General features: G+C 52.5%; 2 protein-coding genes and 1 long non-coding RNA gene across 5 annotated transcripts; 1 reads left to right on the top strand and 2 right to left on the bottom strand.

Annotated features, from left to right (window-relative positions):
- Positions 1-4,427: 4,427 nt before the first annotated feature.
- LOC117034757 (uncharacterized) lies at positions 4,428-7,168 on the bottom strand. The gene is made up of 3 exons (XR_004425138.1): positions 5,986-7,168; positions 5,269-5,399; positions 4,428-4,829 (listed from the first exon to the last, which is right to left on the bottom strand). It is a non-coding gene; the product is annotated as an uncharacterized LOC117034757 (long non-coding RNA).
- TMEM150B (transmembrane protein 150B) lies at positions 4,738-10,322 on the top strand. 2 transcript variants are annotated; one of them, XM_033128020.1, is made up of 7 exons: positions 4,738-4,878; positions 5,249-5,324; positions 5,476-5,535; positions 5,621-5,688; positions 5,921-6,048; positions 7,289-7,394; positions 9,755-10,322. In XM_033128020.1, exons 2-7 carry the CDS (start codon positions 5,257-5,259, stop codon positions 9,964-9,966), a joined length of 642 nt encoding a protein of 213 aa, XP_032983911.1. In that variant the 5' UTR covers positions 4,738-4,878; positions 5,249-5,256; the 3' UTR covers positions 9,967-10,322. The 2 variants fall into 2 exon arrangements, with proteins under 2 accessions (XP_032983911.1, XP_032983910.1); XM_033128019.1 differs by having other exon boundaries at positions 7,211-7,394.
- Positions 10,314-26,269, bottom strand: BRSK1 (BR serine/threonine kinase 1). Of its 2 annotated transcripts, none has more exons than XM_033128017.1 (19): positions 25,691-26,269; positions 23,977-24,071; positions 23,789-23,874; positions 21,621-21,761; positions 19,534-19,650; positions 19,419-19,452; positions 19,265-19,333; positions 18,843-18,989; positions 18,342-18,373; positions 17,756-17,926; positions 17,094-17,191; positions 16,722-16,881; positions 16,419-16,479; positions 15,607-15,976; positions 15,167-15,215; positions 14,940-15,063; positions 14,225-14,426; positions 12,985-13,074; positions 10,314-10,942 (listed from the first exon to the last, which is right to left on the bottom strand). In XM_033128017.1, the coding sequence occupies exons 1-19, from the start codon at positions 25,824-25,826 to the stop codon at positions 10,785-10,787; spliced, it is 2,340 nt and encodes a 779-aa protein (XP_032983908.1). In that variant the 5' UTR covers positions 25,827-26,269; the 3' UTR covers positions 10,314-10,784. The 2 variants fall into 2 exon arrangements, with proteins under 2 accessions (XP_032983908.1, XP_032983909.1); XM_033128018.1 differs by lacking the exon at positions 25,691-26,269 and adding an exon at positions 24,345-24,524 and having other exon boundaries at positions 10,347-10,942.
- Between the last annotated feature and the right edge of the window lie 1,330 nt (positions 26,270-27,599).

Below are 27,599 nucleotides of genomic sequence, written 5' to 3'. Positions count from 1 at the left end.
ACCTCCCCCAGGCAATCCCCTTACACATTGTACCCCTGGAAAGCCAGGGGACCAAGTACTATTAGAAGCCTGGGAGGGGTCCCTAACAGACCAGTTAGCTCCCAAATGGAAGGGACCTTTTGTAGTTCTTCCGAGCACCCCAACTATTGTCAGGCTACAGAATCAGTGGCTGGGTCCACCTCCCTCGAATCAAACCTGTTTCATTTAAGTCTCCACAGGACTCCCCCAGAAGGAAGACTGTCGCTGTCACTCCTGATCCTGTGAGCCAATTGAAGACCTGAAGCTCCTCTTACTGATGACTGCTGGAGCTGCTCATTGTTGCTTTTCTCTTGGGCCTTATTTTGGGTCTAATTTTCCTCTTTGCTTGTGTCCCACCTGGGATCTAACATAAGAGCTGGGGCAATAGCCGCTCTGAATGCTGGATATGCCATAAACAGCCCCCTCCCCGTTATTCTCATAGGCAGAGATGACACCCACTCTCATCAGAAGCAGTTGAGAAAGGTCATCATCCCCTACCTTTGCAACCATACTAATTTTATAGAAATAAAATGAATAAAAGACGGGGGAATTGAAGCAGGCCCAAGTTCCCAACTTCCCAGCCTCACTTTTTCTTGACTTATAGCTTAACAATAGATCATTCCCCCGCGGCTTGAGCACAGAATGTCCCCTGTCACACACAGTTACCTGTTTCCAAAAAAAATTACCCTGAAGCTTATGATCAATACCCTTAGGCTTATTGATCACAATCTCTATGGTCTAACATTCTTTCCAGGCTGCTCCCATCATTGTTCCTGGGTTCCTGATGCCGCCAGAGAGCCATGTTACCAGGGGGAAGCCTCCTTGCAGACCCCTGGAGCCATCATGTAGCCTCTGGAGGAACGTTCAGATTTTCCCTTAAGTACTCCAAGCCGGTCTGAGAATATTGAGGCAGTTTTGGGAGGTGTTAACCCGCTGCCTTCTCAGACCAGGGGGGTGCTCTGATAATAAACATTTATTCTATGATCCACCTCCGGTCTATTGTGTCAGTCTATTGGCTGAGTGGCACTGGCAGCACGAGCCCCAAGTCCCAAACTCGGCCTCCAGTTTCAGTTTCACAGGTGGCAGACTGACAGCCCAGCCTGTCAGGCTTTCACTGCCCACCCCTGTTCCCTTTATCTTTCACTGGCATCACTTCCAAAAAATTCCTTCCATTTCTGATGCTATCAAAATACTTGCTTCCTGGAGGACCTAATGACACAATAAGACTGTGAGGTCCAGGTATCTCTTCTACAAAGCAGCAAAACCTCTAGGCCTACAGATGGCTCTTTAGAAATGTGCAAGTCACTTGAGGACCCAATGATGTCAATACCTAGCTTTACGGGGCATTTCCTCGGGGCCAGGCACTATTCTAAGTCGTCACATGAACTCACTCTTGAGCCCCAGCACCATTATGATCTTTGCTTTTACAGACGAGAAAACCAAGCTCCTGGGACACCTACATCCCCTGCCCTCCTCTGGGAAAAACAGTTCCCACCCCAACCGGAAGTGGTTTCCTAAACACGAAATTGCAACATCATCTCCCCCAGAGGGAGACCACAGTCTCTTCCCCTTAGCTGAGCCAGGCCAGCAACTCCAGTTTCCAGAAGGATACAGAAAAATCCCGGCCCCCAGCCTGTGTGGACAGTGGGTGGAGCCTAATCCCCAAATTGAAAGTAGCCCACCAGCTTAAGCCCCTTGACAGGAGGGGACAAAGAGGAGGAACATTTGGGGCTGGGCATGGGTAGGGGGTGCAGGATGTGGGAGGGCGGAGGGGTGTGGGGGTGGAGAAGGATGAGAACTTGCCTCACTCCACCAGGCACTTTTTGTCTGTTTGTTCCCTGCTGTGTCTCCAGGGTCTAGAACAGTGCTGGCACACAGTGGGTCCTCAGTTAATATTTGCTAAATGGAAAACACAGACACACACATGCGCACGCATGCATGCCACGAATTCTGATCCCCCTGTTGTCACCAGCAGCTAATGTACTCCCCCTGGAAAGAAACAGTCCTGTACTGAGCAAATACCATGTGCCAGGCACCCAGCCAAGGCGGACCGTGCCTTTTTCTTCACTTGATTCTTTCCACAACCCCCCACATAAATGGATCAGCTCATTGATTGTACACCACAGCCCTCTGAGGTAGTTACTCTTATTATTCCCATCTCTTATTATTCCCATTTCACAGATGAGGAAACTGAGGTGCACACAGATGATGCCACTGGCCCCAGGTCATACCACCAGCAAGAGGCAGAGGTGGAGAGGCAAACCCAGACAGCAAACCCAGTGACATTTCACATTGTATTTACAGATTGAAGAAACTGAAGCCCCCTACCCAAGGTGACTGGAGGCAGAACACTGGCCCCCCAAAGGTGTCCACATCCTAATCTTTGGGACCTGTTATGATGGCATCTCTCATGGCAAAAGGGACTTTGCTGCTGTGATTAGATTTAGGGTCTTGGGGTGGGGAGATGATCTTTATTACTTGTGTGAGCCCAACGTAATCATAGTGTCCATATAAGTGAAAGAAGGGGTCACTATCAGAGGCAGAGGAGGGGAGATGATGACAAGCAGACTTTGCAGTGAGGCATTCTGCACACACACGGAGGAAGGGGCCACATGCTGAAGGATGTGGGCATCTCTAGAAGCTATAGAAGGAAAAGGCAAGGGCATGGACTCTCCCCTGGAGCCTCCAGAAGGAACCAGCTCTGTTAACACTCTCATTTCAGCCCCTAAGACCCATGTCAAACTCTGACTTCCCGAACTGTGAGCTTATAAATGTGTGTTGTCTTAAGTCACTAAGTTTGTGGTACTTTGTTACAGCAGCCACAGGACACTTATACAGGCACCCAGCTCTTAAGTGGCAGAGACCAAGTTCGAACTCAAGTTTCACCAAGTTGAAAACCCTGGACCTTCTTGGATGTGTGAAGTTTGGAACTATTTCAGGTACTTTTTAGTCAAGAAACCAGCACTTCGACTTCCACGAGGATTAAGGAATCTGGTACATAAAGATGCCAATGGCACCTCAGGGCTATAATGAGAATTAGTGAGTTAACCCACGTGGAGCACTAAGTGCAGTGCCTGGCACTAGTGATGTGTTAAAGGTTATTATCATTACACCTCTTTCCTATCTACATACCATCAGTGTCAGTTCCTCTCTGTCTTCCCTGCTCAAGATCCTTCCACGGCTCCCCAGTACCTTCAGGGTAACGTCCAAATCCTTCATGGCAATCAAGAGCTTTGGGTCCTGGCTCATTTCTCCTAGTGGGTCCTACACTGTGTAACACAGCAGACAAAGGCACTTGACTGTCCCGGGCCAGGTTTCAGGGACCACCTGGACTCGACTGCGAAAGCCTTCCTGCAGCTCGCAGACTCACACCGTCTTCTTTTCCAGACCTTCCTCCACAACCACACACACAGTGGCCACCATCGCTAATCAGCCACTTCCTCTTCTGGGGCCACCACGCCCTGTGCTGTGTTTGCTATAATACCTTGTATTCTAATCGTTGGATCCATGTGTGTCTGCTTTTCAGCCTGGGAACCCATTGAGGACAGGGGTGAATTCTCATTCTTGATTGATCGCTGGGCCCTTCAGACAGAAAAGTCCCAAAAGAGGTGGAGTCCATGGAATATTATCCAGCCATAAAAAGGGATGGTGCCCAGATACGTGCTACAACATGGATGAAACTCAAAAACACGATGGTCAGCGAAAGAAGCTAGACATAAAAGGCCACATAGTATATGATTTCATGTATATAAAATGTCCAGAAGAGACAAATTCGTAGAAACAGAAAGCAGTTTGGTTGTGGCCAAGGGCTGCCAGGAGGAGGAAATGGGGAGGGATTGCTTAATGGGTCTGAGGCTTTCCTCTGGGGTGATAAAGAAGTTCTCAAACTAGATGGAGGTGGTGGTTAACTTGAAAATGTGTTAAATGCCACTGAATTGTTATTTTAAAATGGTTAATTTTATATTTTGTGAATTTTACCTCAATTAAAAAAAAAAGAGTTGGGGTACTGTGGGAGGAGATACTCCCTAGATCTGAGGGAGGAAGAGCTGGGGCCTGGACTCCTGGGCCTGTGGAAGCAGGAGGAGGCTGGGCCCAAACACCCACATACCCAGAGACAGGATGCCAGAAAGTGGAGGGCTGCTTGCTGTGTGGAGAGAGCAGAAATGGTCCTAGTAGAGGAAGCTTTTGCTTTCTGGTGAAGATGTCATCACCAAGGTCTCCCTCCCACTCACACCCTGCCTGCTGGGGAACTCCAGCCCAGTAGAGGAAGGGAGAGGGGAAGGCAAGCTGGGGGAAGGAGGCAGGGTCACCGGGGGCCCTACATCCAGCAACCTAAGGACAGAAAGTGCACCCAGAAAAGAGATGGACCTGCAGGCCTGGATTCTGGGTCCTTGAAAAGGTAAGAGCCGGGAGGTTGGATCCCAGGGGCTAGAAAGAAATGCTTGTGTTCTAGAACAGCTGGTGGCCCAGACTTCTGGATCCCCCAGGAGAGAGGGTGGAGAGAGCTGGAAGCTCCAATTTCTGGGTCCTGGGGAAGATAAGGGCTGGAAGTTTACAGTTGAACCTATAAAGCAGGAGGAAGTTGGAGGCCCTGTAAAGCTAAGGTGTTGCCTGGTAGGTTCTGAGGAGACCAGAAGTCGTGGTTTGGGGGTGAGGTCCCTAGAAAGTGGCGATCAGATTCTTGGCCTGACGCTGTCCTGCAGCTGTTTCAGTGTGGACTTTGGCTCTGTGGAGAGCCCACACCCGCCGGAGCCACACCCCACATCCCAGCTCCTCTTCCTTGAACCTCGCACGCAGCCCCAGTCCTGGGACTGAGAGAGAGAGACAGAGAGAGAGAGAGACAGAGAGAGAGAGAGACAGGTGAGCATCCTGGGGAGCCCTGCAGCTGGCAGTAGAGGGGAAGGGCTAGGAGAGACCTGGGAGCTGGGTTGGAGTAGGGCAGCTGGGAGAAACTTCTAGATCAGGGTTGAAGACCGGTGTTTGAAGGACAGTTGTAAGATAGGGAAAGTGCCCCAGGCTGAGAGCTGGCCTCCACCAACCAGACAGGGCCCATACTTATGCCTGGGAGCCAATGGGGGCCTCAGAGGCAAGCTGCCACAGTCTGATGCACCTGGACCCTTAGGGAAAGTTCCTCACCTAAAATGGAGGGAGGATGAGGGGGGTAGGGGAGAGAGAGAAGAGGGTGGGAGAGACACACACAGATATTGGTGGCCCCACACTCCCCCTGCAGAACCTGGCATGTGGGGCTACCTGTCCATGCTGCCTGCTTTCCTGGCCGTCTGGGCTGTCGCTAGCATCTGGACGGTGTAAGTGTTAGAAGCAGGATGATGCCTGGGTCTGAGGGAGGAGGGGCTAGGAACTGGGAGCCTGGACTCCTGGGTCTGAGGGAGGAGAGGGGATAACAGAAAAGTTGCCACTGAAAACCGCTGCTCATTTGATGTTTTCCCTCTCTTTAAGTTTTGCCATTGCAGTGTCCAACAGGACTGTGAACCTCACCGAAGGCATCCCCTATATCAGGTAGCTTTGGCACTTGGAGGGTCCAGAGGGAGGAAAGGGGGTGCTGGCTCCGAGGAGCCACAGGATGACCCTTTACCTTCCCCAGTCTCTGTGGATCGTACCCCCCTCAGAGCTGCATCTTCAGCCAGCTGCTCAACATGGGAGCTGCTATGGGTAACTGAGCCCCAGCGCTTTCCCTTCAACGTTGTCCCCCGCCCCCACCGCCCCAAGCCAAGGGGACCCCAGCCCCTCCTTCCTCAGACCCAGGAGGCTAGGTTCCCAGTCCCTCCTCCCCCTAATCCGGGAGTTTGGCTCGCACCCCTGGACCCCCAGTCTCTCTCATCCCACCGCCCTCCCTTTCCCGGGGTGGGTCCCGGGTCTCCTGCCCACTTCCCTCTCCTCCCAGCTGCCTGGATCTGCATTCTCCGTTACCACCAGCTCCGGGACTGGGGCGTCGGAAAGTGGCCTAACCAGATGATTCTGTGGTCGGGGCTCCTCTGTGCGCTGGGCACCTCCGTGGTGGGCAATTTCCAGGTGAGACGCAGTCGGCTAACGGAGCCCAGCCCGGGGTTCTGACCAGCCAGAGTCGGGGACTACAACTCCCAGCATTCCTCGGGGCCGCCGGCTTCTTGTTTCGGGGGCTCGTCCCCGCACGGCCTCCTGGGACTTGTATTTCTCTGTGTGTCTCCGGCCCTGGGTGGCGGTGGTGAGTTCTGTTATTTGAATGGAGCGCCGCGTGGGAAGCTCTTTATAATTATGAGGTTGCACCCTAGGAGGTAGGGGTAATTCCTTGCCACCAACCACCTCCGTGATGAAATTACTCAGATTCACTCATTCTTAATGTTTGCAAACCGCACGGGTTGAGTGTTCACTTGGTTTTACATTCTGTACTATTTTTATTCATCGGCACAAGGACTCTAGGTAGGTCCTTCTTGGCGAAATCCCGCAGAGATTCTTTTTTTTTTTTTTTTTTTTTATCGGTTGGTCTGTGGTGGTCAGAAATGAACCCAGATTCCTAGGCTCTAGAACCTGCATTCTTAACGGCGAAGCTCAGTAGATCTTTGTAGAATAAATAAATGGAGAAATCTTACTGATTTACTTTATGTTATCATTTTATTTTACTATAATATCTCTGATTCCAAAGGCTGGCGAAACCATTGGGTGCTCAGACCAGAGGCCGCCTCCAGCTTGTCAATAACGACCCATCATATTTGTATAACCATTCATTCACTCATTCACTTATTCCTGTGTTCCTCAACCTTTCTTTTTTTTTTTTTAACTATGACATCACTCCCCTGAGGAGCCTTTTTAAAACAATTTTCCCTTAACATCCCTTTTCACATGAAATTTTTAATGTTTTAAAATTTTAACATAATATATACCATATATTGGTAAGCCACAAACCATTGTAATGTTTAAAATTGTTTTGCACTCCAAGAACCAATTTTTACACTCTTGGTGGCAGTATCTACTTTCCCCCACCTTGGTTGAAAATGAAAGGTTTATTGTACTTGTATTTATGAGTGTCTGCTGAGTGCCAGGCAGTGTTTTCGGGACTGAGGCTACTCAGTGAGCCAATCACTAGGCATGGCAATTGTCAGTCACAGTCCCTGGGCTTGGTCGGGGCCCCTCCCTGCCTCATGGCCCTGGCCTCCCCACAGGTCTTCCCTTCAACTCTCCTCACTCCTCCTTCCAGCAAAAGAACCAGCAGGCCACGCACCTGACAGGGGCCTTTTTCGCTTTGTTTGTGGGTCATCTCTACTTCTGGCTGCAGCTCCTTCTGTCCTGGAGGATGAAGAGCCTGCCCCAGCCTGGGGCCCCCTGGATCAGGCCACTCCGCCTGGTCCTTTGCAGTCTCTGCACCGTCCTCATGGTGGCCAGTATCCTTATGGGGGCTGAGGGCAGGGCTTGGGGTGGTTGTTCCTTGGGGTGGGTCTGCTGTGTGCTAGTGTGGATGCCCCCTCCTTTCTCGGCCCGCTACAGCACAGTCGTCAGAGTGACGATCCAGGGTTGTGCTGCCTGGGTTGGGATCCCACACTGTCCACATACTGGCTGGGGGAAGGTCTGCTGATTTCTTAACTTCTCTGTGCCTCAGTTTCCGCATCAATCAAATGTGGATAATGACAAGGCCAACTGGGGGTTGTAACAAACATGACACATGTGAGGTGCTTAGGTCAGTGCTGCACATAGTTAGTGACCAAGAAGTACTGGGAGGATGAGCAATCATTGGGGTACCTGCTGTCTATTTGGGGTACTCGCTCTGTGCCATGAATCATGCTGGCGGAGACTGGAAACTGAGGTTCCAACGGGGAGTCTCTCAGCCAAGAGCCATTATAAAGTTCAATTGTGAAGGCTCTCAAGGGCAGTCTGTGTGTATCTCTTCCCAACTCCGTGTTGCGTGATGCCATGTTAGTAGCTTCAGACAGCCATGGTGGGAGCATTTACATCACAGGAACTGGCAAACATTTCAAACTGGTGTTGATTGTTAAACATCTGCCAGTGCACCACTGGGTGGCACTTCTATTCTAACCCACTTATGAGTCAGCCCAGAACCCAGCCCAGCACGCCTCTGGGTGAGTCAAATCTCTCTCTGAACCTCAGTTTCCATGTCTGTAAAATAGAGTTGCTTTTATCATACTGATGATTATCGCTGCTAGGTAGAGTGCACTGAGAGAGTGTAGGGGCTGCAGACTTCACCATGGGGACCGCCGGCCTCTCTGGGGAGGATAGAAGAGAGGCTGAGAGGACCCTTACATTCCCAAGAGGCTGGAAGAAACCTGGCTGAGGTCCTGTGCTGGCTGCATTAAATAGACCCCGTTCACTTTTCAGAGCAGCAAACTAAATTGTATGGACCAGGTGGGAAAGGCTCTTCCAGCTACAAACCAGCATATCTCCTCTGCTGGGCCCCGCTGGTGATAAGCTCCATCCCAACCCCTTTCATACTCCCCACCGGGCTAATCATCAGTTTAGCAACAGGGTCCTCATTCTGTGGGGCTTAAAGATCCCTTGGCTGCAGGGAGGGGGAGATGTACCGTAAAGATGGCTAGCTGAGTGTGATAAGGGCTGGACATCTGCAAAGAGGGGTCTCAGACCTGGCACATTCTGAGCTGGTTTTGCAGAACCAGCTGTTTTGGGTCTGGGTCAGGAGGTTGGGGGATACTGCAGGTGCGTGCATGCAGAGGGTGAAAAAACCAGTAGCGGGAGAGGGGAGATACAGCTTCTGGCAGGGCTGGAGATGATCTCCAGCGCTAAGGTGAGGGTTTAGAGGCTTGGGCTTCTGCCTGGGGGCAGTGGGGAGCCATGGAAAGCTTGTGAGCAGGAAAGGAACAGGTTAGTTCTGGGGGTAAGCAGCTTTGTTTGGGTGCTCACACCGTTTTTGCTCAAGGATCCTCAGGGCCGGGTATATTGACTGCCTCAGAATCCGTGAATGAATTAAATAATGTCTAATCTGATCTGGAAGGAGTCAGAGCTAACTTGGCTAAGAGGAGGGAGAGTGTTCCAGCAAGGGAAGTTCCAGAAGCCAAGAGACGTCTTTGCTAGGCTGGAGCTTGGAGTATGTGTGCACTGCAGTGAGAAAAAGGTTTTAAGGAGTCGGGACTGGGGAGCAAGTGAAGGGACAGGGCAAACCAGCAGAGATAGATGCAAGGCAGACAGGATAAGACTTGGTTTAACCAGCTAGCCATGGGACATGATGGAGGTGGGAAGGGTGATTTGGGGCACGAGTGGATGGTGGGGCTGTCATGGAGGTGGGGGCACCCAGAGAAAGGATATTTTAGGAGGAAGATTCAATTCTCTTTGGGAGTGAGCAAGAGGGACCTGAGGGCCATGGATGAGTGGCTGTCTTTAGGAAACCTCGGGTATTTGGGGTTGGAAGCAATATGCCTGGTTGTCTGTCCCGGATAAGCGGGGAGATAGTGGAGGTTTCACGAGATCAGGGGAGGCTGACGGGAGGATAAGAACCTTGTTCTGGGATACTGGAAATGCAGTAAGAACAGGAGGGACATGCAGGGGAAAATATTTGGGAAACAGCTTGAGATGGAGACAGGACTGGAGGGCATCCCTTCGAGTGTCCTAGAAACGTCGAGGAGGGTGGCTGGCCAGAGGGGTCATTCCAGCCCGGGCAGGGTGAGCATGTCACAGGAGGGTTCCCAGAGATGGCCTCACCTGCCCAGTCACACGGCAACCCAGCTGCGCGCCTGGATAGTTGCTGTGGCTGTGTGCCCTTGACCCTCGTGCAAAGTGGTCATCCTCCACACCTGGCTGCTGCGTTCCGCCTCTGCTGCCTGCGAGTGGGCCGTCGCCATGCTGCTCTTCACACTGTTTGGCCTCTTGGCTGTCGACTTCTCTGGCCTGGACAGCTGCACCCTGTGTCTCCAGCCTGGCTCCAGTCTTAGCCCTCCGCCACCAGCCTCCCCCATCTCCCTGCAGGCCCAGCCGGCCCAGGCGCTTTGACACAGACCTTGCCCCCATTTGCGGAGGCAAAAGTTGGTGGAGGCAAAAAATGCCAATCTCTGGAGTCCCCAAGGTGAACGGAGGATGCAACTTCGGGGATGAATCGTCAGAGATGAACTTTCAAGAATGTGCCATTTACGCCCCTCCTGGAACCTAGTGGGTGTACATGTGTGGTGGGTCTGTAAACAACTGGTTGGCTGGCATCTTTGTGCCCTTCTGTCCCTGCCATCCAGCCCCACCCCTGCAATCAGGGCCACCCAGGAAGTGAGAGGCCAAGGCCAGCCAGCCATCCCTGATCAAGGCTATTTATTATTGTTAAACTTTTTTTTTTTTTTTTTTTTTTGCAACCGGCGGAATCAGAGACAGGGACGCAGGCAGGATCACATGAAATCAGAATTCCTTCCGGAGAGCAAATCCGTACAGAAGGTTGTGGGGGAAGGGGGAAAACCTGGGAAGGGGGTGCCCGGGAAAGGAGAGTTGGGGATGACACAAGGACAGATGGCTCTGTCCATCCGGATCTGCTAAGCCACCCCAACCAGCCCCCGTCTCTCCCCCACCCCACTCCACAGAGAGATTGATCAATAAATAAAATAATAAATTAACCAATAAATAAAATAGAAACAGCTCCCCGCCCTCAGTGCCCCCTAAAACCACCCCCCGTTGGGCACGGCCCCTTGAGCCCATCCCTGCAGGGCAAGGCCGAGTTTGTTGTGTCTCCCCCCTCCCTATGTACTCCTTGGGCCCTATTTACAGATTCACAGTTGGGGGGCAGGGAAGGGGGGTGGAGGGGGCTCCCCTCCTTCCCCAGCCCCCTGGGGTCAGGGCAGAGGGGTCCCATTGGTGGCCAGGACCTTCTTGTCTTTGGGGGGTCCTCGGCGGGGAGAGCTGGTCAGCTCTGGGTCTGGGCGGCCAGGCGGGGGCTGCAGGCTTCGGGGTGGGGTACTAACAGGCCGGGTCTGGGCCCCGTTCTTCTCATCTATGGGGAGAAAGCAGTTTGGCACAGGCTTTAGAGCTGTGGAGCCCAGCGTGGAGGTTCCTGCTATCAACTGGCCTCAGTAACCCTAAAGCCACCAAACCCCAGGGATCGCGCTCCGGTGACAGTGTGCTGAGGCCTTAGCCCCCAACATGAGGCTGGGAGCCTGGGGAGATGGTTGCCAGGGGGACACACACCAGCAACCAGGCCTGGCAACCCTAGAACAACAGGTCACGCATCCTAGGCCCCCTCCAAACCTTGTGGCTTTGGAAACCAGGCCAAGTTTGTCCTAGTGAGACCCTGTTGCCCGACTTCAGGAGACATTCTCAGAGACAATGGTTACAACCTCTTTGCTAAGGTACAGCTTGTGTGGCAACAGATATGATTTGAATTCCCCAGATCATAGCCAGAGGGTCCCTCCTTACTTTCCACTACGCTGGTTGTTAGGGGGCATACTCCTTGGCAATGGGGCCTGTGGTGCCTATAGTAGGTTGTTTGGGGGTCTGGAGCCCTCCCAGTTGGGCCTGCCTAACTGGGGTCACCTTTTTGTGGGGCCTGACTTCCCCAGACTAGGGGACCGTGGTAGCAGCACTGGTTGCCAGTAGTCATCTAACAATTTCTATAGGGCCCAAAACAGTACCTGAGGTCCCCTAGCAGAGACTGGCTCATTGTCCTAACAACCAATGAGGCTCTTCCCCCTTTGCTTCCTGCCCTGTTCCCCTTTATAAGTTACATGGTTAAGGCCCCAAGGGTGCCTGTAGGTCCTGCATCTTTAAGGTTGTACCCTTTTGGGAACGCTGGTTGCTAAGGCCACCTTTCCTTGGCAACCAGGTCTAGAAAGGTTTAGGGAGCCTAACTTGCTTTCTGGTTGTCTGTGCAACCAGGCCCAGTGGAGACTAATGGAGCAGGGTTTCTCCACTCCCAGCTACTAACACTTGGGGCCAGATATTAATATCTCCTTGCTGTGGGGGCATCCTGTGCACTTTGGGGTATTTCACAGCCTCCCTAACCTCCATCTATGAGATGCCAGTAGCATCCCTTTACCCCCAACACTGAGACAACCAAAAATATCTCCAGACATTGACAGATGTCCCCTTGGGGGCTGTGATAGGCCAAACCATGCCCTGCTGCAAAGAGGTCCATCTTCTGATACTGAGAACTGTGATTATGTTACTTTATAAGGCAAAGGGAACCCTGCTGTTGTGACTAAGGCTAAAGCCCTCAGGTGGGGCGATTGTGTTGGATTATCTGGGTAGGACCTTAAAACCTTTCCCAGTTGAGGTCAGGGTCACAAGGAGATGTGACCACAGAATGACCTTCAAGAAGGTGCCGTGTCACCAGCTGTGAAGATGGGAGATAAGCAAAGGAATGTGGGCCTGTGGCCTCTCGGAAGACAGAACCAGATCTCTCCACCCCAAAGCTTCCAGGAGGGAGTGTGGCCCGGTTCTTGGGACACCTTGATATCAGCTCTGTCACTTCTGACCTTGGTGAAATGGGATCCACTGGCACCACTGCTCCCACGCAGACCTGACTCTGGGACTTGGGGTTCTCTGGTGACAAGGCCACCCAAGTTCCTGCCCTCATGGCTGGGGTCCTGTTTACTGCTCCCTTTTCCCATGGGGCCTATGGGATACCTATTCCAAGGGGAGGAGCTGCCGTATCTCAGGAGTAGAGCTGAGCAGGACTCTCTCTCCACTTAGGAATTCTGGTCATCCCTGGTTGTTTGGGAATTCCACTTCCTGACAAGGAGTCTAGTGTCCAGGAAGCCCCACCCCCTAGAGAATGTCTCCTGATATTCTCCATTTCAGCAGGGCCCCAGCTCAGCAGGGCCAGAAAGGACACCAACTTCTCCAGGAACCTGCTCACAGGGCAGCAGGTGAGGCCTCAATGAAACAACAGCGTCAGCACAACAACAGGTGGGCCCTGCTTCCCCACAGCTAAAGCCTCACCTGTAAACCAAATGCTGAAGCACATGGTCACCAGGAAGCCTCCCCTCCACCCCATAGGACAGAAGAGGGAGATAGCCCCACACCCCTGCCTCCCACCTGCCAGGGCCTGTACGGAGGGCTGGTCATGAGTGCTCAGCAGCTGTGCCTGGATGGTCTCCACGACTCGCTTGAACCGACGGCTGGGACCTGGAAGGGGCAGGGAAACAGACTGACTTGGGGACATATGGGGACAGGGAAGGCCCTCCCATCATGTGGAACCTGTGGTCCCTCCACCCAGCAAAGGACTCTCCCTCCTCTTGGTCTCAATTTCTCCTAGTCTGTTGGGACCAGGCATAAATCCATGGTTTGCAAATGGAGCTAAGAAACGTTAGATTTAAAATAACAAGTTTTCTATTTAAGTAGGTGTTTTCTATTTAAGTAGGTTCCATTATTTGTTAGTTTCTAGTAGAGGCCATGCAGCTAGAAATGTAAGAAAAATCAATGGGAGGAAAAAAATCTTAAAATTGAGAATGTTCTGTATTTTAGTCTTTAAGGAAGAAAAAAAAAAGCTGTAATTCATTTTGGTGATGTAACACCCCAGTGTTCCATAGCAACCTGGTTTAGAAACTATGGGACCAAGCTCATCTCCCAATTGTGACATATTAACCCTGGTAACAAGGAGAACAGAGGTATCCCTCGTTCTCCAAACTCTTGTTATCGGGACTCATGAACAAAACAGAATTGGAAACAGGCATTTCTGTGGTTTTTATCTTTTGTGCCTATTCTTGATTGGTTGTGGCTGCCTTGAGTTTCTAAGGCTGCCTTGAACTCGACAGGAACAACTGCTGCGATCAATTGGTAATGTCTGCTCTGGGTGCAGGAATGGAGAGCTTGGTTTCTCCACTTTCCACTAGTGACAGCAGCACCAATGTCTTCGCTTTTCTGACATAGAGTCTTAAAATAGTAGGAAGAGCTCTGTACTGGGAGGTCAGGAGACATGGGTTGAGTCCCAGTTCTGTCACAGTGTGCAGTGTGACTCTGGTCAAGCCAATCGAGGACTGTTTTCTTATCTGTCAAATGGATGATTACTAACACCTCAAAGGCTGCTGCTGGGAAGCTTTGAGGAAATAGTGCATATAAAGCACTAGGCACATTGTAAATGTTACTACCACATTAAATGTTGATGAGAAAAGGGAGAAGATGTGGGTGTCTGAGTGAGGAGGGGGCTCACACAGCCAGCAGCAGCTCAGCACCATCTCCTCCTCCCTTATGCTGCCCTCCTGGGCTGCCATCCTACCTCAGCTGTCTTGAATGTCCCAAACACTTGGCTAGGGCAGTCTAGTAGAGGGAAACTTACCAGAGATGAGAGTAAAGGTGACAGAGTAGATGCCGCCACCACCACCACTGCCATCCCGTCGGGGGGAGGGCTCTGGCCCCTCAGAGGAGCTAATGTCCACCTGGAAGCGGACGGGCTTCTGGAAGACGGAGGGGCCACCACTGGCCTTGTACTCAGCCCTGAAGCTGGTCTGTGACAGCACACTGTGACTCAGGCTGGGGATCTGAGAGAGGTAGGGGACATAAGTAGGAGGTGATTCCAGTGACCTGATTCCAGGGAATGGATAACCAACCCTACCACTACCTCTGCCCAAGGAACTAAAAGTCCCATCAGTCACTGGGGCAAAAGGACAATAAAAGGCATCAGGAAGCCCCACTGCCTGCTGGGATTTGTAGTTTTTTCCCTTCTATATAAACAGGGTACAAGAGGAAGAACTGAGCAATTGATTCCCAACTTAATGGTAGGGGAATGGCAAATCACCAATCCTCAGGAGCCACTACTAATATGTGGTAACTGTAATTCAGGATCCTATTTCACCACTTCCAGGCCCCAGGACACAACAAACCGCTCCTGCATCCTTTCTCCCACAATGATATAACCCAACTCTGGCTATAAAACTACAAATCCCATGAACCCCAGAAAGAAGTCAGGCCTATGCTAAGGTGATGAACACCAAGGGCTGCTGGGATTTGTAGTTCTATGGTGGCCAGCGTACATGGGGACCCAGTCCCCTCACCGACAGGAAGGCATGGACAATGTCTGCTTTGATGCTGCTGAGAGGTTTGTCCTTTAGCACGAGGAATATTTGTTCTTCTTTGTCCAAGGAGATGAAGTTACCAAACCAGGAGCGTTTTGCCAGCCTAAGTGGGAGGGGATGGTTGGAAGAGGGTCAGGAAGGGGCTAAGGGAATGAATTCCCCCTTCTCCCCTCCATCCCCTCTTTTCTCTTCCCTGTCAGACTCACTCTGGAGAGGACTCTGGCGTCAAACTGGACATCTCCTCTGCGGTGGGGACTGGGGGGGGAGGGGAGGGCATGGTCAACACTTGTCCATCATCCTCGTATCCAGCACACAGGCCAGCAGTCGCCTCCAACTAGGGGGTCCAGACCCAGTGTCTATTCACCTCCCAGTAGCTAAAAACCCCCAAATGACAGGCTGCCTGATATTTCTTCTAGGGCTGCTGCCCCAATAGGCCACGCCCCTGGGTGGGGCTTACTCGCCACAAGCCAATGGAACAGTGAGCCAGAGCACCCAAGAGGCGTGTCCTTCAGAGGCAGAGGCCCCATCTCCTCCATCACCTGCATCTCTGCTCACAGCCCCATCGTCCCCTAGGATATGGGAATCTGGGCCCCACACTCCTCCCCACATTAGGACTCAGGATTTCGCGCCCCCAGGGACCCTGTACCCTGCATCTTGCGCCGGTGAAAGCGAGGGGAGCCCAGGAAGCTGTTGCGGATAGAGTTGAGACGACTCCTCCAGGCGGCTCCCCCGACGCCACCGCCAGGGCTTGGGGGCGGTGTTGTTCCCGGGGTCCCAGTGGGGCTGGCCCGGGGCGTGTGCAGGGGAGAGTGCAAGGGAGTCCCCCCGGAGGAGCGTGGGGAGCCTGGGGGACCGGGAAGGGGCGTGGAGCGGGCACTGGGAGGCGGGGGCTGCTCCCCGGCGCCCCCACCCCTGGGGCCCCGAGAAGGCAGCGTCTGCGTTTTGGAAGTCGGAGAGCCCCCGCCGCGAGCCTCATCTCCAGTCCCCGGCTCCGGTGAGAAGGAAAACACCGGACTCTGTCAAGGAGCAGAGGCGGGTGAGAAGGCTACAATTCCCTGGAAGCTAGCTGTAGGCGCCCATTCTCACACTCACGCAGGAGGGCCCGATGCATGCTGGAACTTATAGTCCAATTATTCCCCCCCCACCCGCCCCAATCCCCATTGTTACGGGGACAGGGGCTTTTTCTATCATGCTCACCGCTGTAAACCAAGCAGTGACTAGTACACAGTAGACGCTCAATCACCTTCTTTTAAATGAGTAAACGAACACCCAACCTTAAGAGGTGGAAATGACCCACGGATTAAAATACTAATGAGGCCTTGGGTCTTTGGCCCATTAGGTACTAGGAGGCAATATCTCTAAACTTCCTGGCAATTATAGTTTGTGAAACTCGATCTTTGCTCCACAGGATCTTCAACCCTTTTACCCCTTCTCAATTCATTGGGGACCTGGCCTTACCCTCGGGCTGCTCAGAGGACTGGAGGACAGACCAGTGGAGGCTCCACTGACACTACGGGATCTGTTTCCAGGATAGATTAAACAAAACAAAAAAAAAAGAAGAAAAGAAAAGAAAGAAAAATCAGGAGGAAGGGTTTCAAAAGGTTCAGATGTCCTCTCCCTTCAAGATGAGGAAATGAGGCCCAGAGAGGGCAAGTGACTTGTCTCAATCACACAACACCTTAGCGGTGGGGATGGGGTTAGAACCCTTAAGTCCTTCCCCACCCAGGACTGTAAATCCCATTGGAGGGGCAGGGTTCCTACCTCTGGCTGTGCTGGGCCATCTCCAGGGCCCGTCGGGTAGGTACGGGGGAGCCGCCACCACCGGCATCAGTGATGCTCAGGACCTCCATGGACTTCCGCTCTGGCCGCCGCTTCCCGTGACGGCTCAGCATGGGGGAGTCCACACGCTTCCGAGGGGGGTCTGAGGGCCAAGAGTTTCAATCCAATCAAAAGACAGATTCATCCAGCTGTACATGGCATTCAGACAGATGAAGAAACTGAGGCCTCCAGTGGAGAGGCGTTTTGACAAAGGTCACAGAGCAAGTCAGGGAGTCTAAACCTGGAACTTCAGGTCCTGCAGCTCCTTCCCCCCTCGGAAATCTGGGATCTGGACTCCCAGCCCTGCGTTCTCACCAACATCATTCCGGGGAGGCAGGTCCTGGTCCTCACAGCTGGGGTACCGCTCCTTCCGATCCAAAAGCAGATAATATATCATCTTTTCTTGGTTCTCCCTATTGGGGGTGGGGGTAGGGTAGGAGAGGATTGGAGTCAGAGGTCAAGTCCCAGAGGCTGTTCTTACCCACTCCTTGCAGCTGTGGCTCTCTGAGGGCTCAGTCCACCTAGTATCTCTGTCTATGGTTCCATTTTCCTAGTTATCAAAATGGTTGGTTCCTTTGTCTTGGTGTATAGCTCAGCATCACTTTACTCAATCATAATAATAATAATAATAATAATAATAATAATAATAAATATAATGATGATGATGATAATATCTAACATTTGAGCATTTACTATATGTAAAGTACTATGGGAGACACACCGTCTAAGTCTGTCTCAGCATCCATTACTTTTCAGCATCGTCTGTCTTTTCCCTGCTGGTTCTACTGCCCCCTAGAGGTTCCTCTGAGAACAGCTCCACACGGGAGTTTTAAGCCACGCCCCATCTAGAGGCCAGGCTGCCGCGTCCAGGGAGTCTGCGCATGCGCGAGGCCAGGCACGCCCTTGTCGCACCCCTGTGGGCTGTCGCGGGAGCTACCGCAGTTCACCGGGAGTGTATATTTTGGCGGAGGCCTTACTCCTCGCTGCGCAGCTCGCGGTGCAGCCGCTCGCGGTCCCTGAAGCAGCCCAGGGAAGCCATGCTCTCCAGGACGTCGGGGTCCAGCTCTCCATTCGATGGCAAGCTCCGCATGGCCACCCTACGGCCTGGGGCTGGCTCCAGGCATGGGTCCGGTTCGTGTTTCCCACCCCTGAGGAGGAGAAGAAACATGATAGGGAACCCAGCATCAGGGATTCCAGCCCTCTCTTATTTGAGACTCAGGGGTCCTGGGTCCCAGCCTTCACCTCTTGGGAACCCAGGAATCCAGGCCCCCCAGCCTTTCCTCCCTCAAAGCAAGAGTCCAGAATTCTAGCCCCTTCTCCCTCAGACCCAGGAGTCCAGGCTCCAAGCCCTCTTCTCCCTCAGATTCAGAAGTCCAGGCCCCCAGCCTCTCCTCCACCTGTGTCCTCTTTCCCTAGGACCCAGAAGTCCAAGTCCCTAGCCCCTCCTCACTCAGGAACTGGGGCATCCCCGTAGCCGGCCCTCCTGTTTTGAGGGCCCTGGATATTTGGACTACTGTCCCTTCCTCCCTCAGGAACCCCTGTGTCCAGTTCCCCCATACTTACAGGTACCAGGGATGTTTTTGAATTTGCTCCAGCTGTGAGGGGGTGGGTCGTAGAGAAGCACAAGTGAGGTTGTATGATCACAGTTGGTCGCAGTGAAAGTTGATACGGTGGTGTTAGGGGTCCTTCCTTGACTGCCCCCTACCCTCTCTGTCACTAATGGCTGGATGACTGCTCTTGTCTCCCCTTAGTGGCGGCTGAAAGTATTGCCCTGTGCATGCTCAGTCCAACTACTCTGAACCCTGCCTAGGCCACCTGGGAGGTGCATGTGCTCCCCCCACTGTCTGTGCATGTGCTCTCCTGCAGAAGTGGGGGGGTCCTCCTCCCCTTTTTGGAGTGGCAGGTTTGCAGGACTTGGGGCTGAGGCTCATTCAGCAACACCCCTCCTAGCCATCGTCCCAGGAACTGACAGGCTAGTCCTGGAAATCCATCCTCATGACTCCCTTAGGGATTCTATCCTCATCACCCACTGTCCTCACCACTGTCCTGGTCCCCCCAACTCACACTGAGCCTTTTCTCTGGCTCCACTTCGATCATCCCCCTCAAAAGGCTCTGGCAGTCTGGAGGAATGAAGTGTGGCATGTGGAAGACACCCCGTTTCACCTTCTCCAGCAGCTGGCGGAGGTTGTCATCATCGAAGGGTAGAGCCCCCTGGGTGACAAATGACCCACCACTGTCCCAAGCTCTCCCAAGGCTCCTGGCTGCCCCATCCCTTTTGGGGCCCCCCTCTGGACCAACCCACAGCTCTGTGACTGAATGGTTACCTCCAGGATCTCGGTCTGCTGATGAATACACAACCCACCTTCCTGATAACAGTTAAACATTTGAGAGACAACCCCTGGGGTGAGGATGGAACTTCATGTTCTATGCTTCCACCAGGCAGGATTGTTCTAGAAATGGAGCGGGAGAGATGAGGGGCACCTTACCACAAGCAGGGCGAAGAGGATGACCCCACAGCTCCACATGTCTGCCCGGCGGCCATCATACTTTTCTCCCTGGAAGGGAGCAGGACCAGCCATGAAGTTCATTTCTTCGCCAGGCTCCCTCCACTCCCATCCCCTCCACCTGCTCCTCACTCACCTTAATCACCTCTGGACACGCATAGTGGGGGGACCTGAGGGAGAGACGTGACGTGAGCCTCTGGCCAGCTTCTATCCCTCCACTGGGGACTCAGGAGGCCAGGCCCCTGACTCACCCACAGCTGGTCTCCAGGAGGCTGTCCCCCACCTGCAGGGATGCCATGCCGAAATCTGCAATGCGGATGTTGTTCTTCTCATCCAAAAGCAGGTTCTCAGGCTTCAGGTCTCTGTGGCTGAGACAGGCAGGTGGGGCTCAGGCCTCTGTCTCCCTCCTGGAAGCCTAGGCCCCATTCACTCTCAGAGGGGGAGACTTCTGGAGTCTTTGACTAGGGACAATTTCAAACATGTACCAAAGTACATAGAAGAACATAGAGAAGCCCCCTGTATCCATTCCCTGGCTTGAGCCATTATGAAATCAGAGCGAGTCTTCTTTCATCGACACCCCTACATTGTCTCTCTTTGCCCCACTGGATTATTTTGTGGGAGCCCCCATATGTTGTATCATTTTATACACAAATATTTGAATATGTATGAGGTGAGATATTTTGAGGTAAGCAGGGCTGATATTGAACTGGCTCTTTAAATATTTAAATATTTCCATACTGAATAATAAAAACACAATACTGCTACCCCAAGCATGTCACTGGTCCCTCCCTCAGGCCTCCCTTCCCCTCGGGGCCAAACTTCTTAAGATTTAAGAGTTACTGTCTGGGAAGGTGAGGGGGGCACGGCTGGGGATTATACTATTTCTCTTGGAAGTGGTCAGAATTGGGTCATACTGGTTGTTAAGTATGTTGACTATAGTCCCTTGGAGGTAAGTATTTTTAATGTCAGGATTTTGACACCGTCTTTGTCAATAGGGAGGTGTTGACAATGGACATGAGCTGCATTTTTATCACCCAGCTTTACCCCCAACTTTTTCACCCAGCTTTACCGCCCTGATCCCCATCCCATCTCCAATTCCCATCCCAGAGAGAGAGAGGGGTGCAAATAGATGAAGTTTGGGTGCAAACAGATGAAAGACGAACCAAAAGCATCTATTTTGTACCTTAATTAATCATAAACATGCTGCATATTTAATATCTTGTTTTGAGAGCTGAAAACAATTCAGAGAGGAAAGAATGATCTTTTCCTGTGGGTGTTCATATTCCAAAAAAGAACCTCAACCCTTACCTCCCACCAAATACAAACATTAATTTGAAATGAATCCCAGGCCTAAATGCAAGAGCTAAAACTATACAACTTCTAGAAGAAAACATAGGAGGGAACCTTAGCAACTTGAGCTGGGCAAAGATTCTTAAATTGGACAAAAAAAAGCATGAACTGTAAAAGCAAAAAAAAAAAAAAAATCAACAAACTGGAGTTCAAGTTCATCAAAATATAAAACTTTTGCTGTTCACTAGACATTGTTGTAAAAATGCAAAAGCATGTCACAGACTGGAATAAAATACTTGAAAAATATACATCCAATAAGAGATTTGTTGCTAGAATAAATAACTCTTACAATTCAATAATAAAAAGACAACCAATTCAATTAATGGACAAAAGATCTGCATAGACATTTCCACAAAGAAGCTATACGAATGGCCAATAAGCTCATGAAAAGATGTTCTACACAATTAACCATCAGGGAAATGGAAGTCAAAACCACAATGAGATCCTACTTCACACCCACTAAGGTGGCTATAATCAAAAAGCCAGATAATGACAAGTGCTGACGAGGATGTGGACAGATCCAGACCCTCATAAACTGCGGGTGGGGATGTTAACTAGTGCAGCCATTTTGAAAAATGGTCTGGCACTTCCTCGAAAGGCTAAACATAGAACTCCCATAGGAGCTAACAATTCCACTCCTAGGTATGTACCAGAGAGAACTGAAAAAACAGGTACATGCCAAAACCTGTACATGAATGTCCATACGTCCACATTATTCATAATAGCCCAAAAGGAGAAATAACTAAAATGTCCACCAACCAGTGAATGGATGAACAAATTTGGTCCATCCATACAATGGAGTATTACTCAGCTATGAAAAGGAATGAAGTACTGACACCTGTTATAGCACGGATGAACCTTATAAACGTTTTGCTAAATGAAAGAAGACAGTCACAAAAACCACATATAGTAGGATTCAATTTCTATGAAATGTCCAAAATGGTAAATCCATAGAGATAGGAAGCCAATTAGTAGTTGTGCCCCTCACCAGATGGAGTAGCTATGGCAGAAGTCCAGTGCTGACACGATCTGGCGGAAGAACTTCCGGGCCTCCTTGGGGGTCAGTCTCCCCTTCTTTACCAGGTAGTCAAACAGCTCACCTCCAGAGACATGCTCCAGAACCAGGTACCTGAGGGACATGGAGGGGGTAGAGGGCTGGAAGGGACAAGTGAGGGACCAAAGAGCCTGGTCTACCGTTTCCATCAGTCCCTCGACCCCAATACCAGACTCAATCCCATGGAGGCAGAGAACTCTAATTTCTATAAATCCCTGAAAGGAGTAGATTTCAATTCCCATGAGTCTCTGGAAGGAAGAGATTCCAATTCCCATCAATCCCTGGTAGAGACTCTAATTCCCATCAGTCATTGAGAAACAAAAACTTAATTCCTATCAGCCATGTCAACCTTAGGGATCAACCTTGACTTCTAGTTGTCCTCAGGAGATAAGGCAATTTCGTTAGCAACTAGGTCCCAATTCTCCTAGACCCCTAGGAAATAAACCCCCTATTTCCATCAGCTTCTGGAAAGCCAAAGTTCTGATTATCATTAGTTTCTGGGCTGCAGATAATGGAATTCTCACCTATTCTTAGGCAATGACATTTGCAGTGTGCACCACGTCAACTGTCAACTTCTGTGAGTTAAAGACTATAACTCCCATCAGCCTCATGGGAGGTAAAGACTACAATCCCCATTAGTCCTTGAGAGTAAGATACTCTAATACCCATCAGCCTTTGGGAAGCCAAAATTCAATTCCCATCAGCCCTAGGCAGCAGAAACTCCTATGGCAACTTCAACAATATTAACACTTTGACTCCTAGTTGTTTCAAGAGCTATGGCAACTCCATTAGTACTTGGAGGATGGGCACCCCCAATTATCATAGGATTCTGGGAAATAGAGACAACCTACCCATACATCTCCATTGGCCCCCTAGAAAGCCAAGTCTCTTATTCGCATAAGTCTCTGGAGTGAATAAACTGAAATGACACTAATTTTTAGCAATAATGATGGTACTGGGTACCAATCTAAGTCAATTTCTGTGAAGGAAATGACTACAACTCCCATCAACCCCAGAGAGGTAAAAAAACTCCCAACTCCCATAAGCCTCTGGGACATAGACTCCTACTTCCCATTAGCTACCTGGATTTTAAAGACTCCAAATCCCATGAGGCTCTGGAAAGTTAAAACTCTCACTCCCATCAGCCCCTTCCCCTCAACCTCAGCTCAATTTCTGTGAGGTCTTGGAAGGCTGAGATTCCTCAGTGAGACACAAACTCCCCTGGAGTAGGAGTGATAGCTCCTACTGCCACACCTGGGGAAGCCCAAGGACTACAATTCCCATGAGGCCATGGGACCAAGGCAGCTTCCTGCCTGGAGGAACCTGTCTTAGCATCTGATGGGTGTTGGGAATCAGTTCATCCTGGGGACTGTGTAGTGGGGGCAGCGGGGCTGTCCCCTCTCCTGCTGCCCAGCCCAGCTGTCCCTTGGGTCACCAGAGTCCAGACAAAGGCCTATTGTCTGAAGCCCGGACAGCTTTGAGAGAGGGACTCAGAACTCCTAAGGAGTCCCATTGTTGGATTGTCCAGTCATAGTGCCCAGAGTTAAGCTGGAGAAGGAGAGGGGCCTCCAATGCTCCAGAGTGGGGGTTGGGAGGAAGCAGGAATCCCTGGGCCTTGAGCTTTGCTAGGCCCCATTGCCTTAGCAAATGGGGTATGGGGCGAGGCGGCGAGTAGGGATCTGTCCTTAGCAAGTTGGGTCTGGCCAAGGGCATCCAGATTATTCAGTATAGTGTGTTCCCTCAGTGCAGCGGAGTGAGCGACTGGGGCTGGAGTGCAAGGGGGAGGATCAGCCTCTGTCTCCCTCTCAGGGCAGCTCAGGTTTGGTGGTCCTGTCGCTGAGGCACATTCAACTGTTAACATCATGCCAGGTCAGGGTGGGAACAATCAGTGTTATGCGTGTGCAGGCGGGTGTCCCTGTGCTTATCATTAGTTTCTGGGCTGCAGATAACGGAATTATCCTGAGAAGGAACTGGGCCTTCAGTGGCCCAGCTGGCAGACCTCAAGTTTCCCCAGGCCCCTCCAGGCCTTGTTTCTAAGAAAGGTCCCATGCTAGGAACTTGGGGAGGGTGCATGGAGGGGCTGGGTGTCTATAAATACCTACAAATATTTCTTGTTCTCGTAGACATCGTGGAGCTTGAGGACGTGCGGGTGTTCAATGAGCTTCAGGATGGCGATCTCCCGCTCCACCTGGGGGACACGGTGGTGACAGAGAAATGGAGGTCAGCACAGTCTGTCTCCTTCCCCCCCATTTCCATAAGGATCCCCTCTCCCTGAAACACACACACACACCTTCATCAGCACGGATTCAGACAGCTTCTCCCGGTTCACGATCTTGATGGCGACCTTCTGGCCTGTGATGCAGTGGACACCGAGTTTAACCAACCCTAGGGGAGCAGGATTGAAAATGTGGGGTGTGCTCCCAGAGCACTGTCCCTCAACTTGGCTCCTATGCACCCCTTGCTACCCTGTTTCCTACTCCTTCTCCCACTGGCTATTTCACAGTGGCCTGATTCACCTTGATTTGAGCTCCTGGGGGCTGACAGTCGCCATGCCTACAAAACACAGTTCTCTGCCCACTCCCTGTTGCCGAGTTCTGTTCCTCCTGATTGTCCATCCACCCATATGCCTTCACCTCCATAGCCGCCTTTGATTCTCACCTCGATTCTGTCCTTCCGGGGTGCCTGTACAAGTTCATCTCTCCATATAGTCTTTCCTCACTGTGTCTCCATAGTTTCGTCTCTCCCAATCTGCCTCCTTCAAACCTCTCTCTCTCTCCTTCAACCCATCACTTCCTTGAATTCTTTGTGCTTCAATCTTCAGAAGACTCCATGTCTCCCAAGGAATATAATCTCATGTTTGCCCCCTTTCCCAAACGATCCTCTCTACTTTCTCCCAAACCCTGACGTTCCAATCCCCTTCTTTTAATAGCAGCTGTAGCTAGGTGCATGCAATCCCCAAAGGTATGCCCACTCCCCAAAGGAAACCCCAAAGCCACAGACCCAAGAGTCCAGGCCTCCAGCCCCTCCTCCCTCAGACCCAGGAGTCCAGGCCCCCAGCCCCTCCTCCCTCAGACCCAGGAGTCCAGGCCCCCAGCCCCTCCTCCCTCAGACCCAGGAGTCCAGGCCCCCAACCCCGCCCCCTTAGACCCAGGAGTCTGGGCCTCCAGCCCCCCTCCCTCAGACCGCAGCCAGGCCCATGGCCCCTTTCTGCCCAAAACTCTGGAATTCAGGTCAGCAACACCTTCCCACTCTCATCACTAGGTTCTGGAGGTCTGACTCTCTCCCCTCCTGCCTTAGGCCCTGGCCCTCAGCTTCATAGAGACTCTGGGCCCATCCATGGACCCCCTGCCCAGGTCACAGGTGTTTAGCTCCCACCCCCATCCAGCAGATAAGAAGCCATGACTTGTGCCACCTCCCTCCACAGTCACTACTGAAGGATTTGCCTCTCACATCCACCTTGCACCTGTTCCTGGTCCTCACACTAAGCCAGCATGCTGGAGAAGAGGGAGGATGCTGTAGACCCCATAGCCCCAGTCTCACTCCCTATCATTCCAACGGCCCTCTGAGGCCAGAGGACAGTGCAGAGGGAAGCAGCTTCCTGGGCGCACCCCAGTCCGGCTCCTCATCCCAGCCTGCGGCTGTACTGCACCAAGGACTTCTGCTCTCATTGCCACCATCCCTGCTGCAGGCTGGCCTCCCTTCCCCACTGCTGCCGGAGCCCCTCCAACCTCTGTCCCAACCAGGTGGGAGCCCTTGGGCCCCAGGATCCTCCAGAGGTCCAGGAGTCCAAGACCCCAGCCCCCTCATCCCCAGGACCCCAGAGTCTGAGCCTCTTCCCCACTCTATCCTGGGGACCCAGCAGTCTGGACCCCAAGTTCCTTTTCTGTGAGGGACCCAGGGGTCTGAGCGGCCAGCCCCTGCCCTTTGAATACCCCTGAGTCCCGCCCTCTGCCCTCAGCTCTCTCTGCCCCCGCCCCCCCCAAGTGTTCCCTCCCTGGGCTCACCTGTCTGTCCCTTGCCCAGCGTCTTCTCCAGCCGATAGGGGCCCACATACTGGGCGTGCTGGGGTGGGTGTGGGTGTGGGTGCGGGAGGTGGTAGGCGGGGGAGCCCCCGCCTCCCTCCTTGGCCCCAGACGACATGGTGCCCTTGGTCCCGGCCCGACCGGCCCCCCGGCCGCCCCCCCTGCGGCCGGTCGCCCCGTCTCTCCGGTGGGGGCCAGCGACCGCTCTGTCGCGGCCCCCCCGGCTGCCCCCCAACTCTCCGGGGGTCCCCAGGGGGCTTGGCTGGGCCCCCCAGTCGGCGGGCCGAGGAGCTGGGGGAGGGGGGGCGGGCCCGGGGGGTCAGGCCCCGGGAGTCAGCATGGCCCTGGGGGGGGCTGTGCGGCCCCCCCTCCCCAGCCAGTCCCTGGTTGCCCCCCCTTCCTGCGCCTCCCCCCGCCGGGGGGGGGGTCTGCGGTGCGGGCCGGCGGATGCTGCAGGCCGAGGTCCCCCCCGCCCCCCCACGCGCCCTCTCTCCTCCGCCTCCTCCTCCTCTCCGCCTCCCCCCGCCACCTCGTCCTTTCTCTCCGGCACGCTGACATCACCATCCGGGGACTCCGGGCCCTTCCCCAAAGTTAACCCTTTCGGAGGGGGGGGGAGCGGGGCAGGGGGCGGGCTTGGGAGATGGAGGGATGGAGAGGAGGTGGGAGGATGCTGGGATGCAGAAGAGAGGATGGAGCGAGAGAGCTGAGGAACAGACAGATGGGGCAGGGATGGAGCTGCACGAAGGGAGGTGAAGTCCCACATAGAGACAGAGATGGTAACAAGAGAGGTGGAGAGGACCAGAGACCCAGCTGGGGCAGGAAAGGGAGATGCAGGAATACGGAGCCGGGCAGAGATGGGCAGAGACAGAAGAGAAGAAAGGAATATAGAGAGAAGCACAGAGACGGGGAGAGAGCTGTAGGAAAGCAGAGAAAGGGACGAGGTGGACAATCAGAGAAGTGGGAAATGGGGAAACAGCCTGTCAGAGAAGAGGCAGAAAAATGGCCAGGTGTAGGGACAAGTTCGGAAAGTAGCTAGAGAGAAACAGGGAGATGTAGAAAGAGAGAACTACAGAGAGAGAGGTACAAAGACAGGGATAGAAGTGGGGGTACACGCAGGTGGAGGGCTAGATGATGAGGCAGATGGTGACAAATTGGAGGGGCACAGAAAGGCAGAGGCAGAGGAAGGAATTTGGTGACTTGCCCCACTCATCTCTGTTTCCCCAGACCCCCAAGCCTGCCCTTCCTGGGTCTCTTTTCTCTACCAGCATCAGGGCCCCATATCCACCCACAGCCCAGGGCACATGTTCTCAGATCAGCTTGGTACCATACTTCCCTTTAGGATCCCCGGTGCTCCTACAGAGAAACTTCTAGAACCCCCTGAGGTCCCTGGGCATGTTTTTAGACCCCTGTGTAGTCTTTGTGCCCACTACAGGGTCCCCTAGATCCTCATGTGGGCCTCGATATAATCGTATGTTTACCAACTCCTCCCCGCCCCCGCCCCGTAGTATATACATGGATCTGTGCTCAGCTAGATTTCCACGTCATCCAGGACTCCTCTATACCAGGCACCCAAACATGTGAAGCATCCATTTAACCCCCAAGTCCCCTACAGAGTGTACACGTGAGCCTTTAGTTTCCTGGTCCACCACCTTCATTCCATGAACCTCTACCGAATGCCAAGTCTGAGCCAGGTACTGTTGCAAGTGGTGAGGGCACAGCAGCGAACCAAACCAACAAAGATCCCTGCCCTATGGTGCTCCATTCTAGTGAATGAGGCAAATGATTAATCAAACTAATCAAGGAAAACATGTAGTCTCTTAGATAGTTGTGATCAGTGCCAAAGAGGAGACAAGCAGGGAAGGGGGATAGGAAGTATTTGTCCAACAAGCTA

This window comes from Rhinolophus ferrumequinum, chromosome 15 (assembly GCF_004115265.2).
Source record: "Rhinolophus ferrumequinum isolate MPI-CBG mRhiFer1 chromosome 15, mRhiFer1_v1.p, whole genome shotgun sequence".
In the NCBI taxonomy this organism is placed as follows: Eukaryota; Metazoa; Chordata; class Mammalia; order Chiroptera; family Rhinolophidae; genus Rhinolophus; species Rhinolophus ferrumequinum.
This window is presented reverse-complemented; position numbering and strand designations above follow the sequence as displayed.